Raw genomic sequence first — 16693 nt, forward strand, 5'->3', positions numbered from 1 at the left:
TTTTTTTTCATTGTACTAAACAGCAGCTAAGGTCAGGACTGGGCACAAGGATCTGATTTAAAAACTATTTTTTTAAATTTCATATCTTTGTTTTGTGGCCTTGTTTTTCATCTACATTTTTTCTCTTTATTTAAATAAAGAAAATTGAATTTTAAAAACAACTGGGGCTCTTTAAAATTCAAGGATTTGCAGGATGCTTCAACAAAACCAGGGACTGTATCTTTAATTTAATCTCTTAATACATTTGCATTTTACCCAACACAGCTGAGCAGATTAGGATTTTAACATCCTGCCATCCATGAGTAAAAGCTAGTGAACCAGACTAACAGGACCTAAGTAATTAGAAACTCCCACCACTAAAACCTCCAGCCTATAAAAATGATCTGTTCAGTGAACTGAACACAAACAGCGATACAAATAGATTTCTCATAAGTCCCCTATCCAAAAATGATCTTAAAGAGTTCATTCTCATAAGTCTCTGAAGACAGCCTCTCCCATTGAGCGGTCTGAGTCACCTGGTCTGGACTCAGGGCTGCCTGTGAGGATAAAGCTTGACAAAGAAGATGTCCCAGGGGGGCGGCTATGCTCTGGTCTTGTGGGCTGATGTGAGACGTCGTAGTGAGAACAGAGAAATCACATGAACGACAGAGAGGAGAGTAAACTGGGAGTCTGACGGAGGTTTAACCGGCGTCACCGCGGCGTCAGAGTGAAGGAGGTTCTCGCTGCTTTGTGTTCATCTCATCACGACTGAGTGCTGGATGCTGACTGGTCATGACAACGGAGTCATGTGATGCAGGCTCACACAAAGCAGAAGTTAATGTGAATGAACTCGCTTTAGTTACACACTCATGTCTCTGAGCCCGACTGAGCAGCAGTCGGGCTCAGAGATGTTCAGCTGGGATAAATCTCCCCATTCACTCAGTGCCTTGATCTGAATGCTTGGTTAGCTGCCTGCTGAGCCAGAGAAGGTTTCTGAGTTGGTGGCACATGATCCTCTTGATCTACAGAATACAAGAAGAGTAAAAACAGCGCAGGCCTCCGAACTGAATGTGAAGGCACCATCTGATTGTCAGCACTCTGCTGAGGAGCCTGATGATGCTGAAGTGAACTAAGGGTCAAAGTTCACTTTTACCCCAGTTGAGGGCATTTAGAGACGTTGCGCTGATCTGCAGCAGTTAGTTTTTCTGTCTTAATGATTATGAATGTATTCTTCTCCTCACTTCCTGTCATGCATCTCCTGTTTCACCAGTGGAGCTTCATATTAGACATGACCAAAGTTTCTCATGATGAAGTCAGTGTGTGCACAATAATCCCTGTGAGCTGCAGACTGCTCGAAACACTCAGTTTATCACAGTTTTTTCGACTCTTTTAGCATGAATTCAATCTCAGGAACCTCTAAAAAAGTGACCAGCCTCACAGTTTCTCAAAGAGAAGCAGAGAAGCCCGAACAGCTTATTTTAATTTCTGGGTGAACTAAGGGGCTGCACCGAGGCTTAGACAAACACCCAAGGATCCAAACATTACTCTTGTATAAATGTTTTAAGATTTAAAATTTTAGTTGGAAATAGTTTGTCTTTTTGGGGTGGGGTGTAAAGTTTGGACTGATCTGTGCACATAGCTCTGTAATGAGAGAATCAGAAACATTTAAAGCTTTATGAAACCAAGGAGTGAAAGGAAGATATTTGGGAACTGAGGAAACCAGTTAGAGTCTCCTTGACAGTCAAACCTTGTTAAAAGAATGCAGCACGGCATCCAATTCAAAATGAGCATTTGTTCTTCAAAAACCAGCCACATTTCTCAGTTTAACATTTGGTACTTTGTCTTTGGCAATAAATTTTTTGCAGATCATTTCATTCTGTTCTTTCATGTGACACAAAAACGTAGTTGTATGACCAGTATTGAGTTTTTAATGTCACTCCCCACCCCAACACTCTTTCATGTGTTGCCTTTCCAGGAATTTTTTCTAGTTCACTGATCCACATGACTTCAGCCACTTTGAACACGTACGTTAGACTGCACCGATCCGCTCTGTTCAGCTGAAGAGACTAATTCACGCATTTATATTCAGCATGTCTGACTGCTTTGATGTTTTTTCACCAGTTTGTCATGTGTCATTCACACACAAAGCATTTCAAACTGCTCCAACCTGTATGAAAAGTGAAATGCCAGGAGTACAATTTGGCGGTTTTGTGGGTTGAAAAACAGGAAAGTGTTCCTGACAGTAACACTACGGCACAGAAATGGCCCTCTTATTTTACAATGCTTATTTACAGTGATGAGTAAAAAAAGAGGGTTAGAGATGATAAAAACCTTTGTCACCCTCCCACCCACATGCAGTCACATGCTATGGCTGACCCACAGGGCTGCCTGCTCACCCCGAGCAGCATCCCTCAGTCCACATGATCTAAATACAGCAGCCAAAACCTTCAGCCCTCTCCTGACGAACCTGCTCCCAGTTCAGGAGACAGACATCCTCTCCACTCTTAAGATCAGGCTTCAAACTTTCCTTTTTGATGAATTTTGTAGTTCCTTTGCTTCCATCTTTTCACTCCCTGTGTATTTATATGACACCACTGCATTCAATGATTTAGTTTCATCTCGGTGTAGGTACCTAGGGCTTCTTCTTTGCTACAGTGTTGCCTCGAAACGCCACTCGCTAGGTTTCCCATAATATTATGTCTTGACCTTACTGTGTAAAGTCCCATGAGATAACTTACGTTATGTTTTGGTATTATAGAATTAACATTAAACTGCTTAGCATGATGATTTGCAAAACGCAGCGCACGCTCTCACATGACCACGGGAACCTTTTTTCTTCTTGCTGAAACCTAAATGGCTATACTTAGCTGTAATTCCCCAGTAACAGGTTAAAGACTGTATCCAAAGATGGACATAAACATTACCTTTTTGCAGCCCTGAGTGTTTCAGTTGAAACAGTGCATCAGAAGTGATGTCATTCACAGGCCACACCCTAAACATTGGTTCATCTTGTCTTTTCTGCTGCATGTTCTGGAATTTACGGACCATTCTAACCAGTTAGTGGGTTGAAGCCCCACTAACTCATCTTGTATTACCTTCCAGTGGATACGATTTTATCGTGCATCATAACAGTGGACCGGTACTTATGTTTTTCTGCTCTGAGCACTTGAGCTCTTTCTGCTATAAGCCTCATTCACAGAGTCATACAAGCAGTATTTTCAGTACCGAAGCACTTTATCCAACATCCACTCATACTCCAACAGATGCACTTTCAGTTCAGTACTTTGCCCAATTCAGCTGGGGATCGAACCACCAACCTTCCAACTGGTAGGCGACAAACTTTCTCCTGAGCCGCAGGATGCAACACTGCATCCTCGCAATGATGCGCAGAGGACAGTAGTTTTTTTAATTGTTCTGTTTTTTTATACTTCATCCCATAATTTTGACATCGTTGCACTGAAATGATAACAGAGGGCTGGTGTCACCCCAGGTCACCCTTCTGCTACTTCCCTGGATCACACTTCTAATTCCAGTCCTAATAATCCCTTGCAAAGATTTGAAATTGCATTTATTCTTATATAATATTAAACAAGTTTGCCACTTTTGCCTGACAGGACACTTTTCACAATTGAGGAAGGAATCTAATCTGAAATAACCAAAACTAAAAAACAAAAACACATTATGACTAAAGTGCTTTAGTAGAAATATGGCGTTTCCAGAAAAGTAATCCGCTTGAATAAAGGTCATTTAGGGGGAAATCTTAACCTCCACTTATGTTACAGACTATATAGGACACAGCTGGAGATGAAGGGCTCAGCCGTCCTCCCTCTCTGCCTGAAGCCTGGACTGTAGTGAAAAGCACCTGACTCCCAGCAGAATAGACTGTACGTGGTGAAAAAAAGGACTAAGTCCACAAAGAATGCTAATGATTTCTAAGCCAAGCCTTCAAGGCTTCATAAAACAGAGGCCTTTTTTATTTTTTTTTTTATCTCTCGTGACTCCACTTAACTGTGCATGATTATGCAAGGTGGAAGTCAAAGCCGAAGACATTTCAGAGTGGTTACTGGAGCTAAAGACACCATAAGGAGTCTGTACGATCGTGTCTGATTGCCTTTTTCCCAGGACATGGGAGAAGCGCTGCCCTCCCGGTGCTCAAGCAGCAATCCCCTACAAGTAATCATGGGAGACTTCTTTAACACTCCGCCGCCATCAAGCTGGGATGTTTGTGCCGCATATCAAAACGGATTCTTCAAGAAGTCAAAGAGAAAATCTGATCGGCTTCTAGCTAGAGCACCACCTCTTGTAAGACGAGGACAATACAAAAACAAAAGGATAGAGCGGTTTCATGAGGGCGGCCTTCAACTCTTTCCAAACATGACATTTATGCAATAACCTTAATCTGCAAAACGATGTCTGACAGGAATAAAACTCAGAGAACTGAATGTCATTTTGATGTGAGCTTGTAGTGATTTGTGTTTCACACAGAAAACATGGGATTAATCAGATTACATTTAATAAGCAGGAATGAGACCTGTGAATACATGGCACAGTCGCATTATGTACATTTGTTAAGGAGATGGTGCACAGACATGGTTGTGGGGAGGGGCGGGGTACAGGAATCTTAAAATGACCCTTCAGTGGGCTCGGACTGAGCCTGGTGAGAAACACTGACTTTAAGTTAAAAACTTTTTTTTAAATTTATTATAAAGAAACATTACCAAGAAACAAAAACACTACTGTTTTTCGCACATGAACTTCTATATACACCCTACGGAGAGGAAACTCACACAAACCAGAGGAGATCTACCACAGTGCTAGGCTGGAGCCTGTTTTTTTTAGTTCAGCTGGAATAATACACATAATTCTGTAACACAACAATCAGAAACTAACCCAGAGTGAGGCCGTGTTCGTTCCTCTCTTTAGCTTATAACGCTTTTAAAGCTCATTGCACACCCCCGCCCCCCCCACACACAGACATTTGTGTCTTTGCAGTGTTTCTATGTATGTGTGCATCGACACACGAGACCAGCAGTCTCTCTGCGGCCCTTCAGTGTCCCGTTAAATAATCCTGGGTGGAGTCGGACGCGAACGAGTCGGCGTCCTCGTTGTCGGAGTCCTCACTGCTGTCGTCGGCCGCGGGCTCGCCAGACAGGGCGATGCGGGCGTAATCGTCTGTGTCAATGGACTTGCAGAAGTGAATGGCGTACTTCAGCTTCTCTTCCAGGACCTGTTTACACGAGTACCTGGGCAGCTTCAGGAGGAAGAAACACGTGTAGGACTCCGGCAGGAAGTGGTCGGGGGGGTTGTACTTATCCAGCACCTGAAGACAAACGCGGAACATTAGTTTTATATTTAGAGCACCAAAATAATTTTGGAGCTTTATTTTATGTATCTGAATCAGGGCGAAAGATGCTGCTGATCCTGCTGATTCTTTAGTCGAATAAAGAGAAAAAGTAGTAGTAGAAAACAATGTGAAACAATTTCAAGAACAAGGTTAAACACAAATGTTCATCTTTGCATGTGCACATTGCGTCAGATTAGTTGCAGCCTGGCTAACATGTCACGGTTACACGTCAGTTTACTATGACAGTACTGCAGAAGCATGCTGACCAGCACACTTGTCAGCAGAGTTCACGGTACAACAATTGTGCAGGTAGTCGGTGACGCAGAGTCAATCATTTCACTCACGAGAAGCGTGAAAAAGAATCAGGGGACAGCTTTTAGGTTTCTCACCTGCACCACAAAGTCTCTTCCCCGGAAATCAGCGATGGTGCGCGGCAGACGTGTGCGGCCCCAGACGAACCTCAGGAAGAGAGACCTCTCTGTGTTTGAGAAGGACTCCATCACGTCCCAGAACCACTGAATGAGAGGTGCTGTCGGCTCCACCCCTTTATAAGTGGCCACTGACTTCAGCAGGTGCAGCGGGATGTCCGGGCTTCCGCACACCTGCGAAGAAACAAACACACACTATAAAATCTGCACACAACCAGGGGACAGATGTGACTTCACAGCCTGGAGCTGCTCTCCCTCACCATTGTTTCCAGCTCGTAGCCAGTGAAAAGTGACAGCAGGGGGACGGGGACCACTCGAGCCATTCCCTCACGCACTGCAGACACCTGCTCATCAAACTCGTGGAGTCTGCAGGGAGACAGAGGGAAACTCAAATGAGTGCAAAGCTGTTTTCACACATGCACTGCAGACCTCAACATTTATAGGCCTTAGAATGATGAGACACCAAGCGACCTTTAACCTGCCAGCTACCCAGGGCATCGGTTCAGATTTTGGTGCATTAAAACTCACTGAGTGGGCGTCATGATTCACTCTATCCGGAAACCTCCATCACGTAAACCACACAGAGTATTTCATGCAGTATGAACAAGTCTGAAGCAGACTACTTCCTGCTGTGGACTTAATGTGAGAGAGGAGAGCTGTGGGAGATTTGCTAACCTGATGCTCTAGAAACTGTCCAGAGCTTATTTGTGAAAGTAGATTTGTATGCAGTGAGCATGCTCTCTTACCTGTAGTTGATGGCCAGGCGGACGTATTCTGCACGGTTCTCCAGGGTGATGTGGGAGTACTTGGAGCTGAGCTGGATGTCTTGGCCGCTGGCATTGGGCACGGTAAAGGGCAGGGTCAAGGCCTCGAACTCCTCAGGTGTGGCCTCGTTGTCCCGAATGTACATCAAGCCAGGAATAAAATCCTTATCAACCTGGAAAAAAACAGAGCAAATCACTGCTGGGAATTTGAACTAAACTGAGTAATAAACCTACAATTTAGCTGAACTTTACGCAACATTTATCCGTGTGTGTGTGTGTGTGTGTGTGTGTGTGTGTGTGTGTGTGTGTGTGTGTGTGTGTGTGAGAGCATGTGCCCACATGCCCACAACTCATTAACACAACACAGTTCCCGTGAGCGCTGGAGTGATCCATTTTTTGGAGTCTTGTGCTAAATTCATTTCCCAGCTAACCTTTCCAATATCTCAGGGGCAAAACCACAAAACAAGGGCAGCTTTGTAAGGTAGAAGCCCTTTTTTCCACTCCACTGTTCCCCCAAAGACGGCTCAGGAGCTCATGATCAGAGTTTGAGGGCAGGAGTCGACTCACACCATCTCTGAGACAAAAGCTGAGGTTATGCCTCACGACCTTCTTCACTTCAGCAAGTATAGATTCTAACCTTTCTGAGGAGCAGCATGGTATGAGTTTCGAGAAATCTCTAGAGAGGTCCGTACCACTGCAGAACAGCGGAGGGGCTTAGGTTTTAATCTCAGAAGGAATGTATACGAGTGGGTTTCTCCTCCATGTTATAATGCACGTCATGTGGTTTCTTATGTCAGATATGATACAACATTTTCAGTCTTTCACCTTTCCAGCTGCAGGGAGGAGGAAAGGTTGAATTCAGAGCTTCTGTCTGAGTGTTTTGTGTGTACAGAGCTTAAGAAAGAATGGAAAATATGAAGCTATAATACGCTTTAAATGGCCCTTGTGTGAGAACAGATGTGGCTTTGCATCAGAGCTGGCATGCTGCAACTAGAGAAAACCTGACTGCTTTCCGTTTTAAACATTCACCAACATATTAAAAACTGGAAACTTATCATTTTAAATGCTCCTGAGTGTCCAAGCTCTCTGCTCTGAGTGCATGATCACTTCAAGTTCACTGTGGTTTTGCTTTTGATTTCTTTACTTTCTCCTTTTCCCCTTTGTCGCTTCCTTCGATGCAGACTCTTTCCACTTCTTGCTCTAATGGTGGGTCAAATTTACTTGTTCTATTAATAATTAAATCTGGAAAAGAATTAGTAACTACAACAGCGTCATCATTTTAAGCCTTTTTGTTGAGAAGCATTACATTTTATAGCCCGCATGAGTGAAACAGTTATTGTCCACGTCTGCACTTCCTTTACTTCACTAACCTTTGACATTAGGAAACTATGTTTGTTAAGGGAGGGCAGCCAGTTTGCTTCACAGGTGAAGTCAGAACTAAAAAAACGGCCAATGAGCTTCTCCTGCATTTTTTGTTATTTTTAAACTAACCACTGGTTATGTGGAAACCTGCTACATCCCCTTTGCCTTTTTTGCCTCCTCAGACAACGAAATTCTTTGCCCAGCTGTTCTACTTATTGCAGCATCCATCATTCCAGCTTCAGACAGATAAAGAGCAAAACAGAAGCACGGTCCTCTTTTGGTTGTGGTTCATGTAAAAGGAAAGACAGTGACAGCAGAGGGAACCAATCCAACTCTTAACCTCCTAGGACCTGGCGTCCACATATGTGGACATCACATTTTGGGTTGTCTAGACCAAAATACTAATGGAATAGATCGGGTCTTAGGAGGTTAATAGTGTCTTTAAAAAAAACACAAAAACCAAAAAAACTACAAAGTGTACTTATTTATTTTATAATAAGTTAGAGCAAAAATGAAAACAAACACGCCTGTGAGGGGGCTGTGCACGTACCTCACTGAGGTCAGCGATGGTCAGGTTCATGCCTGCCAGCTGTTTCCAAACAGGCTCTGCCAAATTCAGGCTAAGAGGGCTTCCAGTCCGGATTGCAATCCCGAGGAGCACTCCTGCAGACGCAGCAAGGCAGAGCACATTACCCACAGATCAAACATGAACACTGAGCTGTGCGAGGACACGTGAACCAACAATAAAAATTATGTGTACTAAATAAAACAGGCCAGGTGCTTTATCAGTGAAAATGCAGATAAAATATTTACACTTTTTATACTAAAAGCATATTTTCAGAGTTTGTTTATCTGGGATTAACACCCCAGTCCTGACTGGGAGATTAACTGGATTATACCTAGGAAGCGGAACATGCTCATGTGAAGAGCGGACTTGGCTGCGGGGTTTAGCAGGAAGCAGTCCCTGTTGGCGCCCGACTCGTCGCGGCCATTTGGGGTGACAATGAGCAGAGGAGTCAGTGCGTTCTGCAGCTCCTCGCACATTTCAGCGATGGACTCGCTGTAGCCTCCACCGCAGTCATCCACAGACTCCCCTGAGAAAATAGGTGCAGTGTATTTAAAACACGTGTAAGGAAAGGTTTCTGACAGTTCGGAGTTTAAAGGGAGGCGTGGGCATCACAGCGTGGACACGTACCTACAAATTTGACCTTCCACACGCGATGAGGAAGCAGCAGGCTGTCGGGGCTAAAAGAGCTCATTTTGGCACACATCTGACCAAATACAGACTTTGTTCCATCAGGACCTGCCAGACCTCCTTTGCTACGGGAACGCTTCACCTGTGGGGTGAAGAAGGGGAGGGGAAAAAAAAAAATAGAGATTACGGTTTGATCTGGTTCTGTTGTGGGCTTAACAACTTCCTGCTAGATAGAGAGGAAGTCCTGATGTGCATGACCAGCTCGTTATGACAGCTCCCACTACAGATACAACTCGAGTTAGATGAAGGGGAAAGGGGTAGAGGAGGAGGAGGAAAGACTCCCTACAGACAAGCTGGAGAGCAGATCACACACCATGAAACAATCCCCTTATGAAAGACATCACATGTAACAGTCAGGAGCCAGTCTGGAACGCAGCCTCACAGGGAGAGCAGGGAGAGGAACTACAGTAAGGGGGGCCGGAGACTTGAAAGGAGATGAAAGTGAGTGATTATGTGAGCTATTTGCATGTGTTTCTAAAAGTACCTGTATCCTGTTCAGCTCCACCACAGGTCCATGCTGTCTGTCCCTCACCATCGTGGCTTGAACTACCTTCCTGAAAGCCGCTTCCTGTTCAAATAATTTAAAGAAATGTTTTAGTGCCTGTCACATCATTCCACATCATGGAATTGGTTCCTCAGTACCGTGCTGTCCCACCTTGCCCTGGGAGATGAGAATGCCCCTGAGTGTGTCGAATCCCACCGAGGGGCCATGGCCCGTCTGACCGAGCCGGCCCTCCAGGTCAAACATCGGTATACACGGGCAGAAAAGCTCTGAGATGTGATGCAGCAGCACCAGCCTGTTCCTCAGGGCCATGATCGGGATCTCCTGCAGGTGGTTGTACTCCATGGGAACCTGAAACACAGCACACGCTCATCTGGTTGGATCTGGCTTTGATTTTTTTTTTTTTTTTTTAAATATATTTTTATCTGCACAACTTTAATGCCATCTACTGGAAGCTGAAACCTAATTTTCTATCTCAGTTTCTACCTTCAGTGAGTGTAGTACCTGTGCAGGCAGCTTTCCTGCATTAGTGGGCTTGCTTGTGGACCAGGCCAGAGTGTGAGCAGATCCACAGGCCACCCTGTTGATTTTCTTGCCCTGCAGTGCAGCCACTAGCCGCGGCCTCTGGATGGCATTCGTAGTCCCATCTCCAAGTTGGCCTTCATCGTTGTCACCCCATGTGTACACTTCTCCTGAGCCAAACAAGCAACAAAACCTTTTGTGAAGCTAAATCTAACTTAACTCAACTGATCTGCTGGGATTAATGATAAACGGTAAAGAGAATTTGTACAAAAAAACCCAGGAGGATCACACAGAAAAACATTCTTCCTACCATCCTCTGTGCAGCACACACAGTGAAGGGACCCCGTAGCGATGGCGATGACTTTCTTCCCTTGTAGCCCTTGGACCTGCCTGGGCCTTCGAACGTGGTCATCAGAGCCATGGCCCAGCCGATGGTAGTCACCTTTTCCCCTTTAAAAGGACACATTAACACACCACAATGAGCCACCTCATCACCACCAACTACAACACCTGAACTTGACAGCTGGTCTCTGTACTTACCACGTATAGACAGCTCCAGACTTCGTGAGAGCCACAGAAAACTGCGAACCACACTCCACTTTGACCACTCCGAGGCCGGTGAGAGAGTCAATCTGAAAAGCAGAGGGACAGGTTAACTTCCAGTTTTTCAGCATTGAAACATAACTCACGTTTGTGGCTTCTAAAACCTCTTGATAAGGTCTTCCCCTGTAGAGCCTACATTACAGGAATAAAACACAGAACTATGTCGTCATGTCATTTGCACTCTGCCACTGTTTCTATCCTGTTTTGTCATTATGAGTGAAACAGTGAAGCTGATCATGTTAGGGTGAGGAGCCAAGAAATCCTGTTACATTTACCGAAAAACAAAAAGGCGACAAGGCCTCAGAACCAACCTGTGTCTGTACACGCAGAGCTTTAAAAATAAGAACGCTACATATGTCTAAACAAGCAAAATACTCATTATACATTAATATAACGCAGCATATTAGATTTTGGTTCCCTGTCCTTATATTTTGTTTTTACAGTGTACAAGTACTAACAAACCCTTCCATAAATTCAAAACAATTTAGGTACTGAAAAACTGCAAAGCTAATTCTGGATTCAAAAATTTTTTGTGCACCAATTTTCTCATGATAGGTATGGTCAAAGGTTTTGGTTTTTTTTAAAATTATTTTTATTGAAATTCTCCATCTTTAAACTGTCACATTCAGGAATTTAATAATTATGTGGAAAAACAAAAATAAAGATTATTAAAGCAAGTTCATATCTCTGACCCTTTGATATGATCTCAACTTTCCAGGGTGGTGGAGAGTCAGAAACAGAAAGTTGTGCTTCCAGTACAGTCTTTTCATGGTCTTCACCCTCAGGACCTTTTCTGACTGTCTTCATCTCTGCATATCCAGGTGGTGCCAGCATAACTCTGGTACATCATGACAGGTGACACCATTCTCTTGCCCTGGCCTTTAAGTCATCTTCAAAAGCCAATCTTACCCCACCAAAGAGAAGATATTTGGCAGCATGACACACCCTTTTATGTAATTACCAAAGTTGCTACTTAACAAAATTGGTAGTACCAAAAAAAAAAAAAAAACAAAAAACAAAAAAAAAAAAAGTGAAGTCTGGCCCCATTTTACATGACACTATTTACCTATTTATTTATTTTTTGGGGGCACAAGAATTTACAATAAATACATTTAACTAAAAGTTGTGTATACTGACCTTATAAAGAACAGAAAACTGATTAGGTGATTCAGACTCTGATCTCCAACATGAAATAACTAGAAAACTGAGGTATAACTGATGCCTCTGTTCACCTCCAGTACACACTGCTCTGTAATCCTTCTTACCTTCATGGGGATTTTGCAGCCATCACTGCCTCCCCGGCCCAGTTTGCCGTAGTCCCCATCTCCCCAGGACCAGACCATGTCATCATCAGTTAGACAGAGTGTCTGGGCATCCCCGCTGCCGCAGGCAACATCAATGACTCTGTGACCCTGCAGTGCATCCACCTGGATAAAGCACACACAGTTACTCTTTACAAGTTAAACACATTTTTTTTTGAGTCTTGTGAGAAACTGAGTCGAGTGACCACAGACCAGCTTGGGTTTAAGCTGGTCCTCGCTGTCTCCGTGTCCCAGGCGTCCATAGCGACCCTTGCCCCACGTGAAGAGCTCTCCGCTGGCAGTGATGCAGGCACTGTGAGCTCCTCCGGCTGCAATATCCACCACTTCCACTCCCCTCAGAGACTCAATCACACGGGGACGGTCACAGGGGCTAAAGACAAAAGGACGCACAGTTAGCACAAAAATTTACTTTACTGTCCAAATTTTTGAGTGAGGTTTAGTTTTATATATATGTATGAACTATAAACTTAATATGAAAGAGGTTTTCTTATTTTTAGTGCATGTAGTCTTAACCTTCTGTTCCCATGGCCGAGTTTTCCGTCCTCAGCTTCACCCCATGAGTAGACTTCTCCCTCAGAGGACAGTGCCAAGCAGTGCTTTCCTCCAGAGTTCACAGCCACCTTCCTGATGAACACGTGCTGAATGGACTCCAGCAAAGTTGGGGTCGACACAGACTCGGTGCCACCGATACCCAGCCTGCCCCCTGCACCATATCCTGTGGCATAGAGCTGAGCATCGACAGAAAATAAACTGGTGTTAGAACCCAAAGCAAAAATAAAGGTTGAGCTGACTTTACGTACAAAGTCTGTCGTATATTTAATCAAGCCATGCATTTTTACAAGTACATGACTTTAAATTGTGATACTTGGAGTATGAAATATCATATGATTAAAAAGGCTGGTTCTGTCCTGGGTGTCAGACTGGAGAACCTGGAGGAGGTGTCTGAGAAGAGAATGCTAAAAAAGCTGCTTTGTATCATCGACAACCCCTACCACCCCATGCACGCCTCCATGATGGACCATCGGAGCACACGCAGCAAAAGACTAATCGCCCCGAAATGCAGAACTGACCCGCCACAGGAAATCCTTTGTGCTGGTGGCAATAAGACTGTACAACTCATCCTCGCTAACAAAGTTATTCTGTTTCCATTCAGACCGTGCAATATCACCCAACAGTTTTTCATCGAATGTTTGTTTCATCTCCCCATCATAATGCTGCTTCTCTTTTATTAATTTGCACAATAGTATGCCACTTTTAGCATCACCTTCACTGATAGCTAAGCTATTTATTTTTCAGGATATAGTTATATTGTTACTTGTTAGAGTTATTTGATATTATATTTTGCACCATCCTACTGTATATTACTGTATACTAGTATTCCATTGTATATCTTAATCCTCTGTCCCTCTTGCTGCATTGAACATGTGTATGACAAAAGAATTTCACTTGGGATAAATAAAGTTCTTCTTATCTTATGAAAATTTCATGTGATATTTTCTGCACTGATGAAGTTATGAGAGCTCAGAAATGCTGGGGGAAAAAAAATATGGACCCATCTTTTTGTACTCTGAGGAAAATATTCATAGTATGAATTTACTTCCTTGAACGGCTTCACTGAATATACTAAAACTGGGAAAAAAAATGTGCTAAAGTGGGAGGTAGTGATGCATTTTTATGAATGACCCTACAGTAGTTGTGCAGCAATGGTTCAACTGATATTTTCGATGTATGCTCTGAAGGGTTAGTGGCACGGAGGTTTTTATGACAGGTAAAAGCAAACACACCTTTCCATCAGCAGTGACAGCAAACAGAGTCTGCTCCCCACCAATAAGCTGGATTGGCCGCAATGTGGCGAGGGCTTCTGTAGATGTAGGTACTTTGACTTTTGCCCCCTCAATGCCCCCTAGCTGCCCTCTGTGGTTGTGCCCCCAGCCGTAAATGGTGCCACTCCCCCCGGCAGAAAGCGTCCAGTCATCTGGGCGCCGGTTCATCCACTGCACGAGCTGCTCGTCGTGCTCACGCTTGAATAAGTCGTGACTCTCGTGCAGTGTGTTCATGCTCTCGTGATCTGCCATGAGCTCGCGAATTTTCTTTGTAACCTTTAAAAAGGTGAAGGAAAATGGATTAGAGAGATTTTCAGGGCAAAATGAAAGCTTGCACAGACAACACAGCTGTGCAGACGTACCTCATCCAGGAAAGGTCTAGGTAAAGATGTTCTCTTATCTAGAGCCACAGCCACTCTGGAGGCAGTGCAATATCGGCGGAACCAGGCCCACTTATGTGTCTCAGCACAGCAAGGTAAGGTATCGAGCTCGAGGTCACAGGCAAGAGCAACCAGTACCTAGGCAAAGTGTTAAAGTTATGCTCTGCAAAGGAAAACTATGGTGTTACTGCGTATTTAAGAGAACAACTGCGCGTATACCTTGAAAAACGGACTGTGGAGCAGCTGCTTCCCTCCGCGGACAATCGGGTCTTCGTACTCATACTGCCTCTGCAGAGCCTCAGGCAGCCCCTTAACCAAAGCAGCCAGAGCACTACCTGTGAAGCTCTGAAAGAAGAAAGGCCATCGGTCAGTCGCATGTGCTTAGCAACCACATGTTTAACTAACACTCGTCTTGCCACTTGGCTGCCAACTTGATAACGCCTCAGAGGAGATATTTCGACTATTTCAGCGGATATGTCTTCACAATAACATGTAGACGTTTTGAAAATGAAGTCATAGCAGTTGTTTGTTCTAATCTTCCTTCCTAATCTTTTAGGAAGGAAGGTTTAATGATAAATAACACTGTTTGTCAAATCAAGGATCACTACAAAAACAGATTCAAGAAAATTATAGGAGAGAATCATCTTCTCAGTAAGCACACAGAGCGTTAATTTTCTTCAGGAAGAAATGTTTTTTCTGGACCTTTTTTTTGTTTTTTTAGCTACAACATCTTCACAAGAGTCAAATATTTTTAGCTCTCCTTTACAGTCCAATAATTTACCATAATAAATGGATAACGAATATTCCAATTAAGCCATCTGGCAGATATCTTAATTATGCCTGTGTACTCACCATAGAGCGAGCCTCTCCTTCGCTGTCGCCCAGCAGCCTGTTTATGTTGATTGACTGACCAAACTCTGTGGTCAGAAGCTTCCGTAGCCTCTGCAGAGCCCACATCCTGTGACCAGCAGCTACACAAAACAAATTTAGTTCTGTGAAAATTTATTTCGTACTTTATTAAGAAATAACCTGGTGAAGCAAGAGCAAAATTCTGTACCTAGAGCACTGAGCTGAGCACAAGCAGCAAGAGAAGCGGCTAGACGGGGCACGATGCTCCTATTGGATGCAAAGTTGAGCCTAAAGTCCAGGAGACATATGACCAGATCCATGGAGGGGCAGGACAAGATACAGCGATCAGACAGCAAGTCTTTGGGACCTGAAGAAGAAGAATGAAGTCTGACTGTCACAGACATACACTTTAAATAATACCATCATATTATCACCAACTGGTTTCTGGACTCTACATTTTAAAGTCTCAACATTAGCTTTTGGGTACCACAGTGCTGTTGTTTTTGGGCCATATTTGGATGAGAGGATGGAGGTCCACATCAGCTGACACCAAAAAGCCTGGTTAATAGACTGCGTTCAGATCAGAGACTCTGATTGGCAGAGCTGAGGCCTGACAGACAATTAGTAGCTACCATCCACTGGGAGCTGAAAAATACAACCAACGCTGAAGTACCAAAAGCTAAAGTTCTTCAAACATCCACTTGAGGCTGGCACCAGCAATGAGTGAGTCCCTACTGACACCAAATAAAAAATAACATGGGTTTACATCCTACAAAAAACATGTTTAGCCTATAAAGAGCCTTATAAGAGCTGTACAAGGTGGAGGCTGCTGCTTGGGCACACACCATGACAGTGTGTTTTCAGCATCAGTACAATAGTAAACGTTTACAACCTTAATAATAAAGAACTATTATCAGAAAAGTTTGTTATCCATCATGTCTTACCCGCTGCAGGCATGATGGGGTAGACTGTGAAGCGCCAGCCCCACCCATTAACCGACCCATCACTGGTAAACTTCCATTTGAGTTCATCTCCTGGGATCCTTAATTCACTGGACCAGTCAGACCACTCCCGACCTGAAACACACAGCTACATTAATTTTTCATTTCTTGTATTTTGTGAGAGTAAAGTTTAATCTCTTCCCCTCATCACCTGATCTGACAGAGACAATCCTGTTGGCTCCATCCATGATTGTTAGCGGGTCGTGGCGTCTCTCGGTCGAACACTGTCGGTCAAACTCTATCCTCAGACCCTCGGCCCCTGAAGAGCAAAACAGAAGTTGCTGTTTATGTCCGAGAGAGTGATTTTACTGAGATTCAATAAGACCCTGATAATGATCTCTGCCTTTCAAAGGTCTTGGGGTTTTTTTTTTTTCTAACCTGGGATCTTTACGGTGCCGCTGGTCGATGTGTCGTCTGTGTAGGGATGGCTGCTTTCTACGACGACTGGCTGGGAGGACAGACGGCCGCTCTGAGAATCTGTAGCAACATCCTCCAATTCAGTGACGCACAACTCCAGCAGCATGTCAGCAACCTACAAGGACACACATACAGAATGTTA

At 44.0% G+C, this 16693-nt stretch overlaps 1 protein-coding gene across 4 annotated transcripts in view; it reads right to left on the reverse strand.

Moving 5' to 3' along the window:
• Positions 1 to 4475: 4475 nt before the first annotated feature.
• The window catches only part of herc2 (HECT and RLD domain containing E3 ubiquitin protein ligase 2), a 54450-nt gene continuing 42232 nt past the window's right edge, over positions 4476 to 16693 (reverse strand). For all 4 annotated transcript variants that reach the window (XM_063466619.1, XM_063466618.1, XM_063466620.1 and 1 more), the window contains exons 69-91: positions 16513 to 16666; positions 16286 to 16393; positions 16078 to 16209; positions 15342 to 15500; positions 15137 to 15255; positions 14504 to 14629; positions 14267 to 14422; positions 13866 to 14180; positions 12595 to 12809; positions 12274 to 12451; positions 12025 to 12186; positions 10697 to 10788; positions 10467 to 10606; positions 10139 to 10326; positions 9788 to 9985; positions 9617 to 9700; positions 9073 to 9214; positions 8777 to 8971; positions 8428 to 8540; positions 6498 to 6688; positions 6012 to 6117; positions 5713 to 5925; positions 4476 to 5299 (exon numbers count right to left, since the gene is read on the reverse strand). In XM_063466619.1, the coding sequence (XP_063322689.1) occupies positions 5027 to 5299; positions 5713 to 5925; positions 6012 to 6117; positions 6498 to 6688; positions 8428 to 8540; positions 8777 to 8971; positions 9073 to 9214; positions 9617 to 9700; positions 9788 to 9985; positions 10139 to 10326; positions 10467 to 10606; positions 10697 to 10788; positions 12025 to 12186; positions 12274 to 12451; positions 12595 to 12809; positions 13866 to 14180; positions 14267 to 14422; positions 14504 to 14629; positions 15137 to 15255; positions 15342 to 15500; positions 16078 to 16209; positions 16286 to 16393; positions 16513 to 16666 (3759 nt within the window). In that variant the 3' untranslated portion in view covers positions 4476 to 5026. The remainder of the gene's footprint in view (positions 5300 to 5712; positions 5926 to 6011; positions 6118 to 6497; positions 6689 to 8427; positions 8541 to 8776; positions 8972 to 9072; positions 9215 to 9616; positions 9701 to 9787; positions 9986 to 10138; positions 10327 to 10466; positions 10607 to 10696; positions 10789 to 12024; positions 12187 to 12273; positions 12452 to 12594; positions 12810 to 13865; positions 14181 to 14266; positions 14423 to 14503; positions 14630 to 15136; positions 15256 to 15341; positions 15501 to 16077; positions 16210 to 16285; positions 16394 to 16512; positions 16667 to 16693) is intronic.

Source organism: Pelmatolapia mariae, linkage group LG23, assembly GCF_036321145.2.
Source record: "Pelmatolapia mariae isolate MD_Pm_ZW linkage group LG23, Pm_UMD_F_2, whole genome shotgun sequence".
Classification (NCBI taxonomy): domain Eukaryota; kingdom Metazoa; phylum Chordata; class Actinopteri; order Cichliformes; family Cichlidae; genus Pelmatolapia; species Pelmatolapia mariae.